This window comes from Mirounga angustirostris, unplaced genomic scaffold (genome assembly GCF_029215605.1).
Source record: "Mirounga angustirostris isolate CCGP_5_RB_7025 unplaced genomic scaffold, mMirAng1.0.hap1 SCAF_8, whole genome shotgun sequence".
NCBI lineage: Eukaryota > Metazoa > Chordata > Mammalia > Carnivora > Phocidae > Mirounga > Mirounga angustirostris.
This window is the reverse complement of record NW_026991716.1, coordinates 127,267,495-127,287,479: the sequence shown is the minus strand read 5'-3', so window position 1 is coordinate 127,287,479 and position 19,985 is coordinate 127,267,495. Positions and strand designations below refer to the sequence as shown.

The window sequence follows — 19,985 nt, the reverse complement described above, 5'->3', positions numbered from 1 at the left end:
TTTTTCCTGAACACTTTGCAACTGGAGACCCACAACCTGACCACAAACTCAATCACAGTGTTCAAAATATTTAAGCCACACTGCTATAACACCTTGATATAATTTTGAGCAATTTCCTTGAACAAAGAACTTGAAATGACAATGTTAAAATATTAACCTTTGTTATTTTGTGTTAATTCCACTTACCAATTAATATTATAAAAAAGATACAGAACTAATAATTTTAATGAAGAGAAAAATATTTTTGTTACATGTAGAGGTGGAGACAAAGGCAGAGGGATACTTACTAACCTATTAAATATTTATTGGGCACACGCCAGCCACGTGCCAGAAGGCAGGGATTTCCTGCCCTCCAAGAGTTCACAGCCCCTTGGAGGAATGAAATAACTCCACTGCAATGTACCAAGTACTAACAGATGCATGCACAAGGTGCCAATTAGAGTACACTGCACTTGTAACTTTTTTACCCTGGAACACCCATGTTCCAGGGTAAAAGATAAAGCCAGCAAGGAGTAACTCAGACTTCGTACATTTTCACAAAACTGTATGTTCCCCACTCGTTTGTTGACAGTATTTTTTCTTTTGCTGTAAAATTTACATACAAATGAACAAATCTTAAATACCTATTGAGTTTTGACAATGTACACTCCTATGTAACTCAAACCCTTAACATGATATAGAAATTCATCAACATCCAAGAAAGGTCATGCATATTCTTCCCAATCCTGTCCTCATCTCTAGAAATATCCAGTTCTGATTTTTTTTTTCACCATCAATCAATTTTGCCTATTCTAGAACTTCATATGCATGAAATTACATGGTATAAACTTCTGTGTAAGGCATCCTTCACTTGGGACAATGTTCTTTATCTTCTTCCCAAATATTTTAAAGCTTACATTTTTTTCTTCAATGTATAAAATTAGAATTTTTATATGAAAAACACAGTCTTAATCAATAGATTCACAGGCATTAATAGATTAACATCTTCTAACTGTCCTCTCATACATATGCATTTTATCTTTAAGCTTTTTTGACTTGTGTGTTCTTTACAGAAAATTTGGAAAATATAGAAACAGAAAATATAGCCACCATAAATGCCCATAATCAAGAGGCAAGATGTTTGCATATTTCCTGCTTTTTAATATCCATTTTATGTAATATACAAATCTGTATCCTACTTTTTTCCACTACTAAAAGAAACATTTTCTTTCCTCAGTTGTTAGTATATGTTAATGGCTGCATATTTATTTATACGAACACTTACTGAACAATAAGTTTTCCAATAAATAAGGCAATAAAAATGTACAAAAATATTTTCATATATTTTGATTATTTCCTTAGGAGAGCGTTCCATAGGGGACAATCATTTCTAGTACAACTTCCCCAAACCCCAAGGTCTTCTAAAGTATGTCTTTAAGAAGTAGCTTTTTTTTTTTAAGTTTAAAAGAAAGGCATATGAACATAGTATTTTACAAACTTTTGTTTAGCTGAAAACAAAGACAAACAGGGATCAGAGAAATTTGGTAACATGTACAAGTCCCAGCTTACAACTATATCCCCTCAAAACTCAATTTGTCCCATTTTCTTATAGCATTGTGTGTAGCTAAGAAATCTAAAGCCAGACTGATTATTGCCTACTTTTGAATGTAACTTTCTATTTTTTGTGAACACTTATGGCAAGGGGAAGAGCAAAAGGAGGGGGTGGGGAAGGATTTAGATCCTCGGCATTCCACACTGTATTTGTATTTATCTGCTGTCAAGTTCCATAGCCCTTTCTTCTGTAGTTTCTATCCCGGGATAGGGACTTATCTGGGTAATTTTATTGTATCAGATATTGAACTTTCAGTACTAGAATTTTCATTTTATTCATTATAAAGTTGCTATTTTCTCTTTGCTGCTGCTGCTATTCTCTAATTCTCTATCTGTTCACTCATTGTGACCATTTTTTTTTTCTTTTCAGTACTAAAACACATTATAGCAGCTGCTTTAAAAATCCTTAGCTAATTACAGCATCTAGGTCATCTTTAAGTCTGTTTCTACTAATTTTTTTTTAATTTTTAATTATGGGTCACATTTTCTCTACTTTTGATTTTGAATCTTTATTTCACATGCCTAGGAACTTTTGATTGGATACTAGGCAGAGTGGATAATGTGTTGAATGGAGTTTGTATTATATCATGCATCTTAGTAGGTGTTGAGCTTTGCTCTGTCTTGCTGTTAAATTACTGGTGGATCCTTGGTTTTATCAGGTTTTATTCTTTGTTAGGGTAGGTCTATTTCAGTTTGAATTTAGTTCTAGGATACGGCATTTATGCTAAGAAGTGATCCTTACTCTTATGGAGTGGCCTTTCTGGGATACCCAGAATGACCAAGGTGTTCAGCAACGTCTAATGGCAACAATTCCGGGCCCTGCATGACTGCTGGTATCCTTGCCAGCTCTCAGACTCATAGCAGGTGGGTGCTGCTAGGCCTTAGAGTCTTGCCCAGCTCAGGTATAGCTTTAGCCTGGAGTTGAACCTGATTTAAGCTCCACCCCCCCCAGCCCCAGAACTCTAGGAAATCTCCTCTGTGAAGTTCCTTCCTCTCAAGTACAGTATCTCACAAATTCTAGTCACTTTAGCAGCCCAGAATGCCACTCTCTGCCTCCTTAGCTTGATGAGACTGCAGCTCCTCCTGAGTTCCACCCACCCTGCCCTGCAAAAGGAAACTGTTCCACCACAGAAACCCGAGGAGGTCATGCAGCTCACCTTGTATTCTTCCTTTCTCTCAAGGATGGCAGCCCTAGACTTGCCTGTTGCTCAACGCCTAGAAAGAGCTGATATATTTTGACTAGTTTCACAGCTGTTTTCTGTGGGAGGCTAAGCCCCAAACCTAAGATCTAAAGTTGAAATTTAGGCCATATATTTTTATCTTTTAATTTTGTGACTTCTAGGGAATATACTTGTTTTCAGGTCTGTTTAGTCAACCTCCTTGATGGCAGGTCCACACGAGGCAGATCAGTTCTCCTAGCATATACTCTGTACCCTAGTATAATTCTGTGGATGAAGCAGTTGTAGACTTTATCCAGCAATTTTTGGTGATCATATTTTTACTTCTTAGGAGTCTCAGAAGCACTTGCCAACCCAGTTACCTTGTCAGCTGATTTCATTGCATGTATAAAGAAACTTCTGCTCATGCTTTGAAGTTACTCAACTCCCAGTGAGGCTTTCAAACTGAAGACATAAGATTTGAATGCATTCTTGGAAGACCCTTAAGTTGTCTGTTTTTCTCTTCTTCAACTCTTGCTCCCTGTACTCAATATCTTCCTAGTTTTGAAATCTTTTGTCACTAGAGATTATAAACTAGCTCTCTTTTCTTATGCCTTTGTCCACAGCAGAAACGACGGAAATGACAACAGTTTCTTCAATCTGAAGAAAACTGGTATCAGAGATATGTCTTGGCAGGCTGTAAACCTGAGTCTCTACTCCCTTCTTATAAACTGGAATGAAGATATCAAGCTGACTGGCTGAGTAAGCAGTAAAGAGCTTCATTTGCTTGGTACGAATAAATGAAGTGATGCATGATCACAAATCATGTCTGCAATGGTAGTTTCAACAGCAAGGAGAGAAACAAATCTCAAGAGCACTGCTTGGACCCCTGTACCACAGATGACAGTTTTGTCATGGCTGATACTTTTCAGTTCTTCGCCACTGTACAAATCTTTGTAAAGTTTCTCAATTATGGAGATTCATATTGCTTCTTTGAAATTAGGTAGCTGTTTTATAATTTTGCTTTAATTTTTCCATCTACTGTGTTCCACATCTTATTTTTCTAAGGGAAGGTTTCTTAAAAGAAAGGAAAACAGAAGTATAATTTCTGCTTTTTGGAATGTGACTTTTATCAGAAACAGTATACCAAGAATAACAGGTAAAAGGACTTATTATGGCAGTATGAAGATGCCAAAAAACCAAATCTTTGTTTATGAGGTTCAATAATTAAAAGGAGGTGACAATATCAGTTTTTCCACCACCTGCAGAGAACCAATACCACTCTTTTCAAGCAAAATGTTGAAATGTATGCATATTAAATTTTAAAAATCAGAATAGTAACAAGACTAAAAATCAGCTTATGAGATATGGCAAAGAATCCAAGGGCAAGTGAGACGAAGTAGAACTTCTTGCCACTTATCACACAATATTTTAATAGCCAATTAGAACTAATAATATCAATACCTATCAATGTTTATCTCCCATGTTAGAATATAAATTCCATGAGTTTGGAGATAATATTTATCTTGCAAAATACTGCATCTGTGTATGTGTATAACAATGTGTGGTCAATGAGCATGGTGATGAATGAATAAATAAATGAACACAAACTGTCAATGGAATTTTACTTCTACAGAAAGAAGCTGAATTTTCTCACAAATAAAGAAAAAAAGGGCAAATTAAACACAGGCCTATTCATCAAATAGATCACTTTTGAAATATGGAACACATATCCATTACCTGAAATGAAGGGGAATCTTTAAAGTTTCTCTTAAAGATTCAGCTATAGCACGTTCTTCTAATTCTTGAACTCTTATAGCTTTAGTCTTCAATATTTTTCCCATTTCTATTTGCTTCCCATAAATTCGTAAAACTTAATGTCTAGGATATCATAATAAACTCTGCAGCATTTTCTACAGAATAAAAGATGTTACAAAACCCTAAGTGTTATATGCGGAATTGTTCCTCCAAAATTTGTATGTTGAAGCATTAACCTTCAATTCCTCAGAATTTGAGGTATTTGGAAACAGGGCTTTTAAAAAGAGGTGATTAAGCTGAAATGAGGCCATTAGTGGTACACCTCATCTCATCTGACGGGAAGAGGAAATTTAAACACACAAACACCACAGCTGCACCTGCAGAGAAGGAAGATTATATGAGAGTCAATGAAAAGGCAGCCATCTGCAAGCCAAGAAGAAACCAAACCTTTTAACACCTTGATCTTGGACTTCTAGCCTCCAGAGCTATTCTAGAGGAAATAAATTTCTGTTGTTTCAGTCACCCAATCTTTGGTATTTTGTTACGGCAGCTACTTGCAAACTAATACAGCAAATAATGGTAGAACATGCCACCTTTTTTTTTTTTTTTGGTTAAAAAAATGTATATTTAGATTTAGCCAGCTGGACTCAGCTTAGGTGATCCCAACTTTGTTGGCAACATCCAAAGCATCACAGTCAGGAGCCAGTTGAACATATGCCTTCTTCTCTCCACTGGGCCTAATCAGGGTGTTCACCTTGGCCACAACGTCAAAGACCTTCTTCACAGCGTGTTTGATCTGGTGCTTGTTGGCCCTGGCATCCACAATGAACACAAGTTGTGTTATTGTCTATTTTCTTCATGGCTGACTTAGTAGTTAGGGGGACTTGCATAGTGGTCATGCTTGTTTCTCCTGGGGGTGCTCTTTTGAGATATTTGGGCTGCCTTTGGAGAATGCAGTGTCTTGGGCCATCGGAATGCCGTGATGTGCAGATCTTCTTCTTTTTTGTGACTGTGAACACCTTTCAGCACTGCTTTCTTGGCCTTCAAAGTCTTTGCTTTGGCTTCAGCTTTGGGAGGGTCAGCAGCTTCCTTCTTTTGCCTTCAGTGCCATCTTCGTGAACAATACTTGACAAAGAAATTATTTCAGTAATTTAATTTGGATTAATTTACTTTATATTAGGAATCAAACAATAAGTTATTTCTGGAAAGATCTTTTTACATTCTTCCAATGTAAGAAAAAGACGGTTCTATGGAAAAAGAAATGCATCCACAGGACGTACTGTGATATAAAAGACAAACAGACCTTGCTGAGATTTTATTATGAAATTTGATAGAAAATACATTCTGAAATAAAATTAAAATCCAATACACATTATGCCATACTGATGAATACATTCAGATGTTATTCATCCTGAAAAAAGAAAAAGAATTCATTAGAAAACCTCAGACTTGTATAACGGTTGTCAAGTACCCGACTGTGAAATTTAGTTCTTCACAAATTAAGAGTAATTTTACCTGTAAAAATGGTATTACTACACACTTGAACTCATCATCGCTTTCAAGATGATCTTCTATTCTTCAATAGCCATATTGTGGATTAAATATAAAGATGAACTTCTATAGAGGTAACAGCCACACATTTGGGATTGAGTATTGAGTATAGAATATAAAGTAGAAATATCAGTACTAATCTGAGTTTTATAATGAATTAGAATAATTTTCTAACTTAAAATTCTACTTAATTAATTTGATACATACCTTTTTATTCACATTGCAGGCTCCAAATGGACCTCTGAGAATTTCTTTTTCAACTTGTAAATATAAAAGAATTGGGAAGACAGCACAAGAAAAAGAGAACTTATAGCATGAGAGTGGAGACATGCTATAGTAAAATCAAGTCAAGTCAAGAGACCTGGATTCTGGTCCTGACCAGGTCATTACTGTGAAACATTACTTTGGATGTGCAACTTAACTTCTTTGAGGCTCAATCTCTTTTCTTGAAGAATAAGGGGGCTTGAGCAGATTTAAAATTGTAGGTTTTAATGAATTAGTAATTTAGAATATAATGACCAAGAACCTATTTAAGTTGCATTAGAACTCTTTAATTTAAAAAAGGAAACACTGGGACTTCATTTAAATTGACTTCAAAAATTACTTCAGTTTTTGCTAGAAAAGAAAATTAGTCATTACCCAAGAAACTGCTAACCCAGAAAAATGTTTGTCCTAACCCAGAATCTGAGAGATTAAAAGGACCATGGAGGTACAATCCTCCCTAGGTTTACAAATACCACCTGAAGAATATCTATAGTGACTGGAACTTGGGAGGTGCTCATTAAATGGAGCCAAGTTTTCTACTTGTTTTGACCCAATGCTCATTAAGTTACTGTATTTTTGAATGTTTATATTTTAATCTCTAGTTATTATTTCCCCCTCACAGCTTCATGTAATCATTTCTTCTATATGAAAATTAGTAATAATATGGGATATGGGCTTGTAGACTATAGAATCCAGCTAGAAATCTACTTTCACAATGAAATAGAATCAATGAAATAGAATTAACAATCTTCAGAAAAGGTTCATATAGTTTCAAACTCTACCAAACAATGCTAGCATCTGGACCATATTTTATTCATAAGGTATCATGAAAAATTTGATTAACAGTTTAAAAAAGACATACATTTTAGGATTATTTTTTACAAACAACAAAAAGCTTTACAGAATTTTATATTTCCAAAGTTTTATATAAAATATAAATAATAAGCAAATTAAAAATTGGTAGCTACTCTTATTTTCTAAATGATTTACAGAAATGGTTAACACTACAGGAAAGACTGATTTTGGAAATGGTGGTCATTAAGATTTTACTAACAAAAATTAATCATCAAGTATGAACAGGCAAAACCAATCTCCGTATGTGTATTACATGCATGCACCTTTCTTTAGGGATGCTGCAACTGCATTATATTCTGCTATATTTTTGCTGTTAAACTCACAAGACTAAAGTTATGCCTTTTGAGGCTGCTGTTCTTAGGCATGAACAAGGAAGTCACTGTCAGCCTCATTCATCTGAGTTAGCTGTCAGCCAGGAAACAAGGAAGCTAGGCTTTAGGTAGATGGGTTAGGGGCTCTACTGTTTGCTGTAGCTGCTTGGGTCTGGTCTTTGAGGAAGGTAGACTTCCAGGCACTGTATATTATGTTTGGGTAATAGGTACCAACACAACCATGATCTGGTGCTAGGGCAGAACTTAACAGGAAACATCTTTTTTCCTAGGTTACTATGTAGATAGAACAGGGCCATAGCCAGAATATCTAGTTACAAATCACACAATGGATTTGTTTTTGAATCCTTACAGACTTTAGTAAATTGTCTTAAGAACTAATATAGTAGTACAGCGTTGAAAGGACAAACAGTGAAGTCAGACTACTTGGGTGGGAATCCTGGCTCTGTCATTCGCTAGCTGTGTAACCAACAGATACATTACTTACATTCTACCTCTCTGTTCCTCATCTGTAAAACAGGGAAGTAATAGTAGGTAGCTCACTGTAGTTACACTGAATGGATTAAATAAGAAATATTACTTATAAAGGGCTGGCATGGTGTCAGAAAAGTTGTAATTGTTAAGTATATATATATATATATTTTTTTAAAAAACTGTTATCATCTCAGCTATCTCAGCTGTACTGTCGGGCAGTAAAAGAGGCGTTGATTTTCCAAGCTTGGGTTAGAATGTTAAGGAATGACATTTTGCACCTCAACCCTACAATACTGGCAGCAATTACTGCCAATCAAAGAAAAGGTGAAGCTGCAGAAACAAAGTTTTGGAGCCAAGACATTTCAGTTAGCCTTCCAAGCAAGGTGGCTTTCTTACTAGTGTCAATCTTGAGGGTCTAGATTTATTCTTATGCCCTCCGTTATTAGGCCACCGTATCACTACAATTATAGTTGAAGCTAAAAATGTTTGTCGACTGAGAAAGAGAGAGGTGATAATTTTATGAGGCTTAGGATACTTCAGAGCAAGTACAGGACTGGATGGTAGGAAACACTGAGCTCAGAATGCTCAAGGAATCCTAGCATTTTCTTAAAAAAAATTATTTATTTTAGAGAGAGACAGAGACAGCACGTGGGAGAGGCAGAAGGAGAGGAAGCGAGAGAATCTCAAGCCAACTCTCCACTGAGTGGGGGCCCGATGTGGGGCTCGATCTCATGACCCTGAGATCATGACCTGAGCTGAAGCCAAGAGTTGGATGCTTAACCAACTGAGCCACTCAGGCACCCCTAAAGGAATCCTAGCACTTCTTCTTTTTTTTTTAGGATTTTTAAAATTTTTTCGTTATGTTAACTACCATACATTACATCATTAGTTTTTGATAGAGTGTTCCATGATTCATTGTTTGCGTATAACACCCAGTGCTCCATTCAGTACTTGCCCTCTTTAATACCCATCACCAGGCTAACCCATCCCCCCACCCCACTCCCCTCTAGAACCCTCAGTTTGTTTCTCAGAGTCCATAGTCTATCATGGTTCGTCTCCCCCTCCGATTCCCCCCCCTTCATTTTTCCCTCCCTACTATCTTCTTTTTTTTTTTTTTTAAACATATAATGTATTATTTGTTTCAGAGGTACAGGTCTGTGATTCAACAGCCTTACACAATTCACAGCGCTCACCATAACACATACCCCCCCCAATGTCTATCACCCAGCCACCTCATCCCTCCCACCCCCCACCACTCCAGCAACCCTCAGTTTGTTTCCTGCGATTAAGAATTCCTCATATCAGTGAGGTCACATGATACATGTCTTTCTCTGATTGACTTATTTCACTCAGCATAATACCCTCCAGTTTCATCCACGTCATTGCAGATGGCAAGATTTCATTCCTTTTGATGGCTGCATAATAAGGGAATCCTAGCACTTTTGACACAATAAACTTTACACAGAAAACACGTCTTGACAGAGAGGTCTTCAGGAGATTCTATGTATTTTTTTCTTGATATTTCACTGATATTTTAGGTGTTTTTCAATAGCATATTTTATAATTCTCATTATAAAACTAGACACTAATGTAGAGAGAGAAACTCATTTTTTTAACTGTAAAAACTTTATAGTCTAAAATGGAGCAGTCTCCATTTGAATGAAGAAAAAAATTGAGAAGTGAGTTTTCCTTGTATCTATGTTGGGATTAAAAACCACACTGAAAGGTTCCACCAAAACCAAACAAAATTATATATGAAATAGGAAACAGAGGAGTAGTTTCTGAAGATGCAAAATAATTATTTTGTGTAACTGTGTAACTAACCTAAGTTTGAAAAACTGAATAAAGTTAACATGTGTCCCAAAAACTCTAAATATAAAAACTGGCATGACAAAAAGAAAAACTTGCCAGTAACATAAAAAGCAAGCAAGAACATTACCAAAGAACTTCCAATAATGTTCCTCGTCTAAGAAATTTGTTAACTGAAGACTTTCAAATATTCAAGCTCAGGTATTTCATGTTACATATTCTATTCAAAACACAGAAAAAAGAGAAGAGCTAGTCACCACATTTAACAAAGCAAATACAACCCCAGGATCAAAAATTGGACAGAGAAATTATTTTAAAAATGTAATTATATACAAGGTTCCTTTCATGCAAGGTACAATCCCGAGATAATTAAATTCTAAAAGTTCTTTGATTAAGTGTATGTAGGAAAGTCCCTTCTAACTTTTTACATTACATGACAATAAGTACTATTACGACAAAATATTAAAAAAATTTGGTTGAAAAAGTATTATGCTATAGTGCTAGCACATAATTAAAGTGATTTAACTATTACCAACTGATTCACTATAAAACCACAAAGAGATAATCAACTCCCCATATATGAAGAGCCCTTTGCCCAAGAATAAACCATCTTATTTAAAAAATGACCAGAGGTGCTAATAGTCAGCCAACGTTAATATGACTAAACAGGGTTCAATTTACAACATGCAGACAATATGGATACTACTTCTGTTAAGTTTTTGAAATTTAATTTTGCTATATATTAAGCTTTATCATGAGAAAAGGTAAATCTATTTCAGCTGCCTAGAAATGCATATCATTTAATACAAATCAAGGAATATATGGTAGGCATTTTGGAAGAAATAACATAACTGTATAATAAAAATTTTGATTTAAATCAATTTAATTTATTCTCTTTTTGTAAAACAGTGCTTCTCAAGCCTTTAAAAATCTTCAGAGAATATTCAAAGTTTTATGACCAACCAAAAAGTCTTAAGAGTTTGATTATGTCCTCAAAGTTTGATTATATTTTGTTTTCCTATTTTAAACTGAAAACCCTGGACTGGGTAATGTATTTCCACGTATATTCATAAAAATAGTCAAAAGGATTAATATAAAATACTCTCCATCAAGCATTTTTACTTGTGTGTGTGGGGGAAGGGAAGAGTCTTAAGAAAATTCCCATTTAACTAAGGGTAGTGCAGATTACAGAACAAAAGAGTCAATATTTTAGAGAACTATTTCTTTGAAATTGGGGGTTTTGAAAATTTGAGGAAGATGGAATAAAGGTAGGAGAAAATGCAAATTAAAAAAAAGATCTCAAAATCTGAAAGTATAAAATTGTACTATTTATAGCATAAATTGAACCCTGCTTTATTTTAAATAAAGCAAAAATAAAAATAGAATAGTTCACATTGTAAGTCAGAAGAACTGCAATCCCAAGTTAACTGATTTTTAATAATTACTGCCCCAATGAGTTTAGAAGAAACAGCCCAAGAGATTATTGTTTAGCACAGAAATAACAAATTAATATATACAAAATGCAATGCATTAGATCATTTTCTGGTGTTGAGTAACACTGCATATAGCAAGGATTAGAAACAAAAGAGAAATTTCTATTTCCTACCTATATCACTGGCTACCATCTTGGAAAACTTTCTGCTTTTGGTCTTCACTGAAAATAATATTTTGATATAAAATGTCAAAATCTATTCAAAGTAAACTAAATGAATTAAACATAATTAAAAGAAAATACTTTAAAATAAAGATACTATACCCTTTTCTATAAAATTATTCATTTTTTGTTCATCATCTGAATTGTGTGGTGATGAAGAACCTACACAAACGAAGACAATGGAAGGAACAGTCACATATCAGTCACAAACACAGAGTTGTCATAGGGAAAAGTACAAACAAAATAATCTGGTAACTTCTAAGGTAAGTTTCCATACTATTGGCCACAAGAAAATGTCATGCATATAATTAATAACAACTCTTATAATATTACAGTAAGCATAGCAAACAGTAGTGTATTATCTTTCACAGTAGAGAGATCCCTAGTATATATAAATATTAACTTCAATCTATAACAATTTTTCCTTAAGTTACAACCATTTAGAAAAATCTTGGCACAGATGTTAGAGAACAGATAAAAATATAAGCAGCAATTAACTGTTTCTGAAAGAAAATGCAAAAATTCTTTGACACTAGTTAACTGAATAAAGTTCATCCAGAACTAAGAATCCTGTGCAAGAAGTATACTGGCAAAATTTATTTTAAGATTCACTTTCTAGATACAAATTTTAAAATTATATATAAATTCTATTATTACCACAGGGATCTTTAAAATACTGAGGATAATACTTATAATTTTAGGTATGTTCAAATATTTACTTATGTCTAATGAGGTAAGAAATATTTAATTTTATTCTGGCTGTGACTTCCAATAAGTTTAACTAATATTTTTATAATTAAGATTTTATTTGTCCATTTTCCTTAAAAAAAGGTGTTCAATTTTTTATCTCATTTCTTTAATTTCTAACATAAATGTTTTATTTATAAATGTAATCCTAAGTAGTATTCTAGTTGACAACTTTTATTAAATGCTCTGTTCTTCATAATAGCACATTTCAAATGACATCTCACCCATAAATTTTCATAATCTCCTCGCTATAAATCATTTCCCCTCTTTTAAATTCCAATAACCCTTTATCTGTACTCTTCTCTTATGATATTCATCACTTAATACCTCATATTTTAAAAAGTTTACACACATGTGCCCTTTTCATTGCACTGCACTTCTAAAAACTGGGCCCCCATTTGATTCATCTTTGCAACTCCTTTGCACTCAGCAGAGTGCTTCTTTGCTGAATGAGTAAATTTTCTGATAGAAGCAAATACTTGAAACATAACTGGAAGTAAATAAAAAGTCTTTCTGTACTTTTTTTTTTATCTCAGTGAAAGTACTGAATCTTAATAAAGAAGGTCAAAGTTTGACCTTCTCCTCCCCCAGAAAAATCATACTTTCTTTGGCCAAGTGGAAAATATCCTGGAAATCTCTCCATAGACCAAGTAAAACCTGCAACATTGGCAGCATCCATTACTTCTATAATAGCCTTAGAAGATTACTTTTTCAAAACTGTGTTGTTTTGCTAAGTAGCATTTATGGATCCTCATAAATCCTTTATCAAAAAATATCACGTAAGTGGGGTGCCTGGGTGGCTCAGTTGTTAAGCATCTGCCTTCGGCTCAGGTCATGATCCCGGGGTCCTGGGATCGAGCCCCGCATCGGGCTCCCTGCTCCGCAGGAAGCCTGCTTCTCCCTCTCCCACTCCCCCTGCTTGTTCCCTCTCTTGCTGTGTCTCTCTCTGTCAAATAAATAAATAAAAAATCTTTAAAAAAAAAATATCACGTAAGTAGTTATGGACTCAGTGATATTTTCAGGAATAGAAATGGTTATACTTGTTTTTCAAAGAAGATAACGGTTATAAGAGGTTATAAATATTTTAAAATATCACAGTCACCTCTGATATTAAATAGCCCCAGGAATGTAAAAAAATTTATTAATACTTGTTTTAGTTGATGTATTTCATCTTAGAGCAATAGCTACATATCTAAATATGAATATAAAATTATAAAAATGTTTTTTAGTATTTCCAAAAAAAATTTCCAAAGTAAGCCATAAACGTAAAGGAAAGATTTATTTTTCCCCTAACTGAAAATGCCTGCCATTGGTCTTCAGAATTTTTGTCAAATTCCAAAAATGCTTTCAGCATATTCCACTTGAATATGTTTACCAAATAATTATGATTAAATAAACACAGAAAATATTTACAGCTTTTTGTTTTTTTCTGGGGTAAATGGTAACTCCTGAAGGCAGTACTTATATTATGGCCTATGTGGCCCTGGGTTTTCTTCAAACCAAAATAACCTAACAAATGTTTTTATCATTTTCACATACGCAAAGGCACACACATTTCTGATGCAGTAATAACACAAAATTCCAATATTATTAAAGTGCTCAGTAAAGCAATCTGAGTTTTTTGAAATACAAAGATCAAATGGAGATAGCAGAAGTTCTTTCTTATGTTAATTCAGGATGCCAGAATTAATATTTTATTTCAGAAAGACTGCTGGTTTATTTAAAAACAAATGGAAAAGCCAAATTAAGTTCATTACTTGGATTTTCTCAGGATGCTTTTTGAATTGAGCTTTGATACTGATCAGCTAAACTGTTGAGATCACCAATTTTGATTATGGGACTTAAATGCTTTTCAAAAAGTTGCTCTTCATTTGTATTATTATCTTGAATAAACACACTGATTTTGATAAAGGGTGTATGGCTACTTTTCATTTTTATAATAGTGGTCCTCCTCTTAGTATTTATGAGTGACTCAGTGGAATTCCCAACCCACTTTTATACATTTCTTCTTCCCTCATGATACATTGTTTTCTATTAACTATACTGGTTTTATAATCTATATTGTATCATTTAACTATTTATTTATATCCTACCACACTGCAGAAAGTACTTGAGGCTAGTAATTTAATTACTACTTTCCATGGTTTTAATAACTTGATCACCTTGTGGTTCTTCTGATTCACCTCAAACTTACCCCATCCGTTTTTCTTTTTTGACCATCCTAAATTAGTAGAGTTTGTATGTATTGGTGAGAGGAATGATACTAAATTATTCCTTTATTTCCTTATTAGAATGCTAACAAGAATGAAGGCAAAAAAGTTACAAATGTGCAAAGATTAAGACAATTGGCCCAAGATGGGTAGCAAGAATTACTACTATTTTAAAATGGACAAGCAGTGAAAGACATAGCTATTAAGAATATAGCTTTCCAGAATCTTATTCTAGTTTCTAGTGTATGTTTTAGTACGTATGCATGAGTGACATCTATCTCCTGCTCTGTGAAATATGTTTCATGCACAACTACTATCTACTAAAGTTTGATTTGTTCTTTGTAAAAGCTGTCTTTTCTGATATGCAGGAATGCATATAATTTTTCAGAAAACTCTTACATCTTTTGGGGCATAATCAAAGACTAAACTAAATAAGTTAAGAGTTTTTTATCTAAGATCAGAATTTCTGATTTATCAATGATTTTTGCAGTCACAATTTTTACTCTGCAGTTCAAACTCACTGAAACAATAAAATACCTAGTATCATATAAATTTCTGTATGTTAAAACTACATTGTCCTTTCACGTGGATCAAAAAATGTAATATATTTGAAAATGTTCAACAATGTTTGAGTCTGAGAGAAAGGGTTTCTACTTTTATGTACTTTTTATATTATATACTCAAATTTTAATATACTTAAATACTTATCTATAATTACCTCTTGTTGGCTATTCCAAATTGATATATGTATATACCTATTCATAGTTTGGCTTAGGATAATGAGGAGTATTAATTTATTTGGGCTGAGTCTTGTTAAAACACTTTTGAAGGTCATTTAATATATTAAAAGATAATTACATGTCCAAATTATCCAGTCTGGCTTTTAGCCTTAACATATTGACAACTGCATTCATATGGCCTTTAGAGAAGGTAAGATCAGAATAGTATTGTAGGTAGATGGACAAAGAACAGCAATAATGAAAAGATACTACAGTTCTGAATTTCAAACTCAGAAATAACTCTAGTTCTGTGAGATCAGATATACCATTACTTGCTCCATATTATTCACTCAAACTTTTCTGTACCAATGTTCAGACTTAACATTAGGTGCTAATTACATAATTCCTATAGCTCCATGTTCCATTAATGAGTGAATTTAAATATGAAATTTAAAGATTAAGAAAACCAGAAGGTGGATATATCTTAAGGTATAACTTGTGCAATATCAGGAAAACGCAATTTCAAAAAGAGAACATCACAAAAATTTTACAGTCCTATGTCTAATAAAATGCTAAACTGAAATATGAGAGAGTAAAGTAAAATGAACTTCTCAATTTTCCCATGCTTATAATAACTTCTGATGTAGTAGAACCAGCTACGGAAGGATCAAAATCTAAGAACCGTGTTACTTTATCCTAAGAACAATCTTTTCAGTCGAAAGCTGATAAATATTCCCGGCCAGAATGATTTAATATGGTAGTTAGAATTGTGAATTCAACTGTAGTAAAGACTGGCAAAGTTTCTATCCACTTAAAATAATAATAAAATTATGATCTTCTTAATCTTAAGGAGATTGAAAAGATACTAAAAATTATGTTCCACTAAAATATTAATATACACATATATCACATAAAGACCTATATTTCATGAACAAAAAAGGACAACTGCTTTAATATAGCTATAAAATTATATCAAATATCACTTTGACCAAAACCAAAAACACATACAATTAGTCTACAATTATTCTGTCTAAAGTTACCACTAGATAAATGTTCAAAATCTTTGATAATATTTAAATGGACACTATTCAAGAATTAGATCACTATTCTACCAGATGACACCAGGCAAGCCTAAAGCAAAGACAAGATTGTAGAATAACCAAACCATTTGATCCAATGGTGAGGAGTAAAATGTATTTTCCCCAAAAAAGTATAAATATAAGAAAGCTAAGTACACAGTTCTATGACTCTTAACAGGTTAACAGTTGCGGGATTTTATCTAGTGCATTTCTTTTCACTTAGTGAGAATGCAAAAAATAGTATCATGTTAAGAATATGTAACATAAAAGTTCCTTGTGTTATTTTAAATGGTTATCTGTAAAAAGGAATTCTGATACACTGTATTGGTTTTTATAGAATTATAATTATTATGAAATAAAAAACAAATTACCAGAAGTTGGAGATTTGCAGCGATCCTCTGGGACTACAGTCCCTTCACTAATATCACACAGACCTGCTAAAAAAAAACAAACCAGAAACCAAATCACAACACAAACGTATGTAAGTGAAGTCTTATATCCTATTTACAGTACACATTTAATGACTGTCCATTGTTAAAAACCCAGCAGCTGAACAGACTGTACTGACATTGATACTATGCCCATTAATCTTGAGATAGGAAACAGGAGCACTTTGATACTAAAATACCTCAAAATAATACAGATAGTCATTAGTTAAGCAAAAAGAAAACTTCTAAGAGGTAATTTACTATTCTTCAAGGACATTAGACAGAAAGTAGGACTTTGTTTAAAATCAGTAATTTGAGAGTATATGACAGACTTACTGGATTTCTCTTGAGGGAAAATAAATACCTGGTAGTAAATTTGGTGATTTTTACATCATAGAAACTCTCAACTCACACCTCAAAGTGGTTTCTGCTATGTCTCAAATACCTTCCTTGAATATTTTTAAATAATTAATATTTTCTGCCTCCACATTTACAATATTTAAAATATTGTACATTACTTACCTTGGAGGACTATACTTCTTAAAAACTATACCACTTATTTTTAAAGAGCTCTAAAGAAATACTTCCTTTTCACAGATTTATATGAATTACATAAAACTAATCTATCTTACAGGATGACCTAGATTCTTAGGAGAAACCATAGCAAGGTATTTTATGCTGTAGACAATTAAATGTAAAATTACAAAAAAAAAAAAAAAGACATGGCAATATGCAGAGTAAACAATTAGCACAGATATTAAGTTGCTTGGTGACTGGAATGAAAAGAATTCCTGCAAATTCTTTAAAAATTACAAACAAACACACAGCAGGAATTTGGGATAGCAGGGCCACAGAGGGGCTCCCTATTTAGGCCTCAGAAGAAGTTAGCTATAATGTTGACATATATGCATATATGACCAGTATCGACTTTTTCAATCCTTTGGTAAAAGACATGATGTCACAGAAAGCTTTTGCAATAACATTTTCAGAGAACATGGAGTACTGAATTGGATTTATAAGAAGGGTTTTCCATTTTGATTTATATATTATTTTTCTTCACTAGGAAGTTTTCGAATGACAACCAGTAATTTTTTTTTTCTTTTTAACACTTATTAAACTAATGGTTCTGGAGAAAAAAAAACCCAAAACACTAGTTTTTATACTTCAAAGATGATGGGTGGAATTTTAGGCATGCATTTTCTCTTTGACAAAATACTTGTTTACATAAATGAACTCCTTCTTGATAGAACACTAAAATAGCAGGTCTTTATTATTTATTTATTTATTTATTTATTTTTTAAGACTTTATTTGACAGAGAGAGAGAGAGAGAGAGACAGTGAGAGAGGGAACACAAGCAGGGGGAGTAGGAGAGGGAGAAGCAGGCTTCCCGCCGAGCAGGGAGCCGGATTCGGGGCTCGATCCTAGGACCCTGGGATCATGATCTGAGCCGAAGGCAGACGCTTAACGACTGAGCCACCCAGGCGCCCCTAAAATAGCAGGTCTTTAAACAGTAGTGATATACAGAAACAACCTAAGTATCCATCAATGGATGCATGGCTAAAGAAAATGTGGAGTATATAATAATGTGGGTGGTGTGTGTGTATGTATATATTTATATACATATATGTGTATATACACACACAAACATATACATACATATATACATTCAAACACACAATGGAATATATTCAGCCACAAAATATTTCAATTTTGCCATTTGTGACAACATGGATGGACATTACGTTAAATAGAATAAGTCAGACAGAGAAAGACAATTACTGTATGATCTCACTTGTATGATATAATGGAATCTAAACCTGCCCCGCCCCTGAAAAAAAAACCCAAAACAAACCAAAAAAACCAAGCTCACAGATACAGAGAACAAATTGGTGATTGCCATAGCAGGGTGTGGAGCGTGGGAAAAATAGGTAAAAGGGGTCAAGGGTACAAACTTCCAGTTACAGAATAAATAAGGGATGTAATGTACAGCATAACTATAGTTAAGATGGTGTATTAGATATGTGAAAGCTGCTAAGAGTAGATCTTAAAAAGTTCTCATTACAAGGAAAAAAAATTTTTGTAACTATGTAAGATGAGGACTGTTAGACCTACTGTGGTGATCATTTTGCAAAGCATACAAATATCAAATCAGTATTTGAAACTAATATAATGATTATATATGCCAATTATACCTCAATAATAAATACTAGTGATAGTATACTCAAGTACTACAGTGAGCCTAGTACCGAATAAAAATAATCAATTTTGAAATTTTAAGCCTTCCATCTGGCTCAGGGTAAAAGTCAAGTCCAACCCTACATGAGTGATTGATGTATATCATCCTATGGTTTATACTATGTGGCTATGGTATATGGTTTATGATTTCTAGCTACAAATATCTTTTTGGGTCTTTGCCATCAAACGTAGTAGTTACCCTTTACGGATAAAAAGCATACCTTCTTTTTCACATGTTTAAGTAGGAAGCTTAATTTACTATTTAAAATGGTCAACAAAGCATAATCATATGTTATTCAACATAATATATCTACTGAGGTACATTACATCAAAGTTCATGTTAGGCTACAAATTGACCCACTGGATACCATGGTTTAATTCAGGGGTTGGCAAACCTGATCGGTTTTGAGGCCAGCTAAGCAAATAAACCATGATGCTGTTCTAATTAAACTGTACTGGCAAAACCCAGCAGTGGGCCAGTTTTGGCTCAGGGCCAGCCGTTTGCTGACTCCTGGTTTAATCAATCTTGCAATTGTCAAAATGACTAGGTCACTTCCATCTGCCTAGTTCATAAAAGATATACATGGAATTCTTTATTAAGTATCTGATTAACTTCAGGAAACATGTCAACAGGCTGCTATGAGCCATCAATGTAGTTATGAGATTAAAAAAGTAACACCAATTTTGGTACAATTTACTTTCAGTGGATTCCTGCTGACTTCAATTGATGGCTCTATTTTCAGGATGCATACAAGGCATTTCAATATGCACACAAATCATTCCAGAATTTTGACTGATTTGTACATCAAATTTACTGATTTGACCTTTATCAACTTGGGTACTGTTTACAAATTCTCTTGATATGTTTTTATTACTTTATCACTTTTTATTACCAAGGTCTGCCTTATACATAATATAGCTTAGATTTTCATTTCTCTTAATTATTTTTCATAATTTCCAGAAAGAGAAATCATTCCTCTTAATGGAGGGTTGAGAAACAAAGTTATTTAGTCTATATTCTGTTTTTCAACTATCATTTCAAATGATCCTTAGAGTCCTAATCCTTCTTTAATTATATTTTCACTGAAACCAAACATTTTGCTATCCCATTTTTTGAAGACCAGC

The 19,985-nt window shown here is 33.6% G+C and overlaps 1 protein-coding gene and 1 long non-coding RNA gene across 7 annotated transcripts in view; both read right to left on the bottom strand.

Moving 5' to 3' along the window:
• STXBP5 (syntaxin binding protein 5) overlaps nucleotides 1-19,985 on the bottom strand; it is a 183,217-nt gene that overhangs the window by 35,805 nt on the left and 127,427 nt on the right. The window contains exons 19-21 of one of the 6 annotated variants that reach the window (XM_045865709.3): nucleotides 16,568-16,630; nucleotides 11,544-11,603; nucleotides 11,394-11,441 (exon numbers count right to left, since the gene is read on the bottom strand). In XM_045865709.3, coding sequence (XP_045721665.1) covers nucleotides 11,394-11,441; nucleotides 11,544-11,603; nucleotides 16,568-16,630 — 171 coding nt within the window. Of the gene's footprint in view, nucleotides 1-11,393; nucleotides 11,442-11,543; nucleotides 11,604-16,567; nucleotides 16,634-19,985 lie in introns of all 6 variants that reach the window. The other 5 variants (XM_045865708.3, XM_064598198.1, XM_045865710.3 and 2 more) reach the window with 5 other exon arrangements.
• On the bottom strand, nucleotides 15-8,949 carry LOC135365623 (uncharacterized). Its single transcript, XR_010413802.1, has 2 exons — nucleotides 6,264-8,949; nucleotides 15-6,122 (listed from the first exon to the last, which is right to left on the bottom strand). It is a non-coding gene; the product is annotated as an uncharacterized LOC135365623 (long non-coding RNA).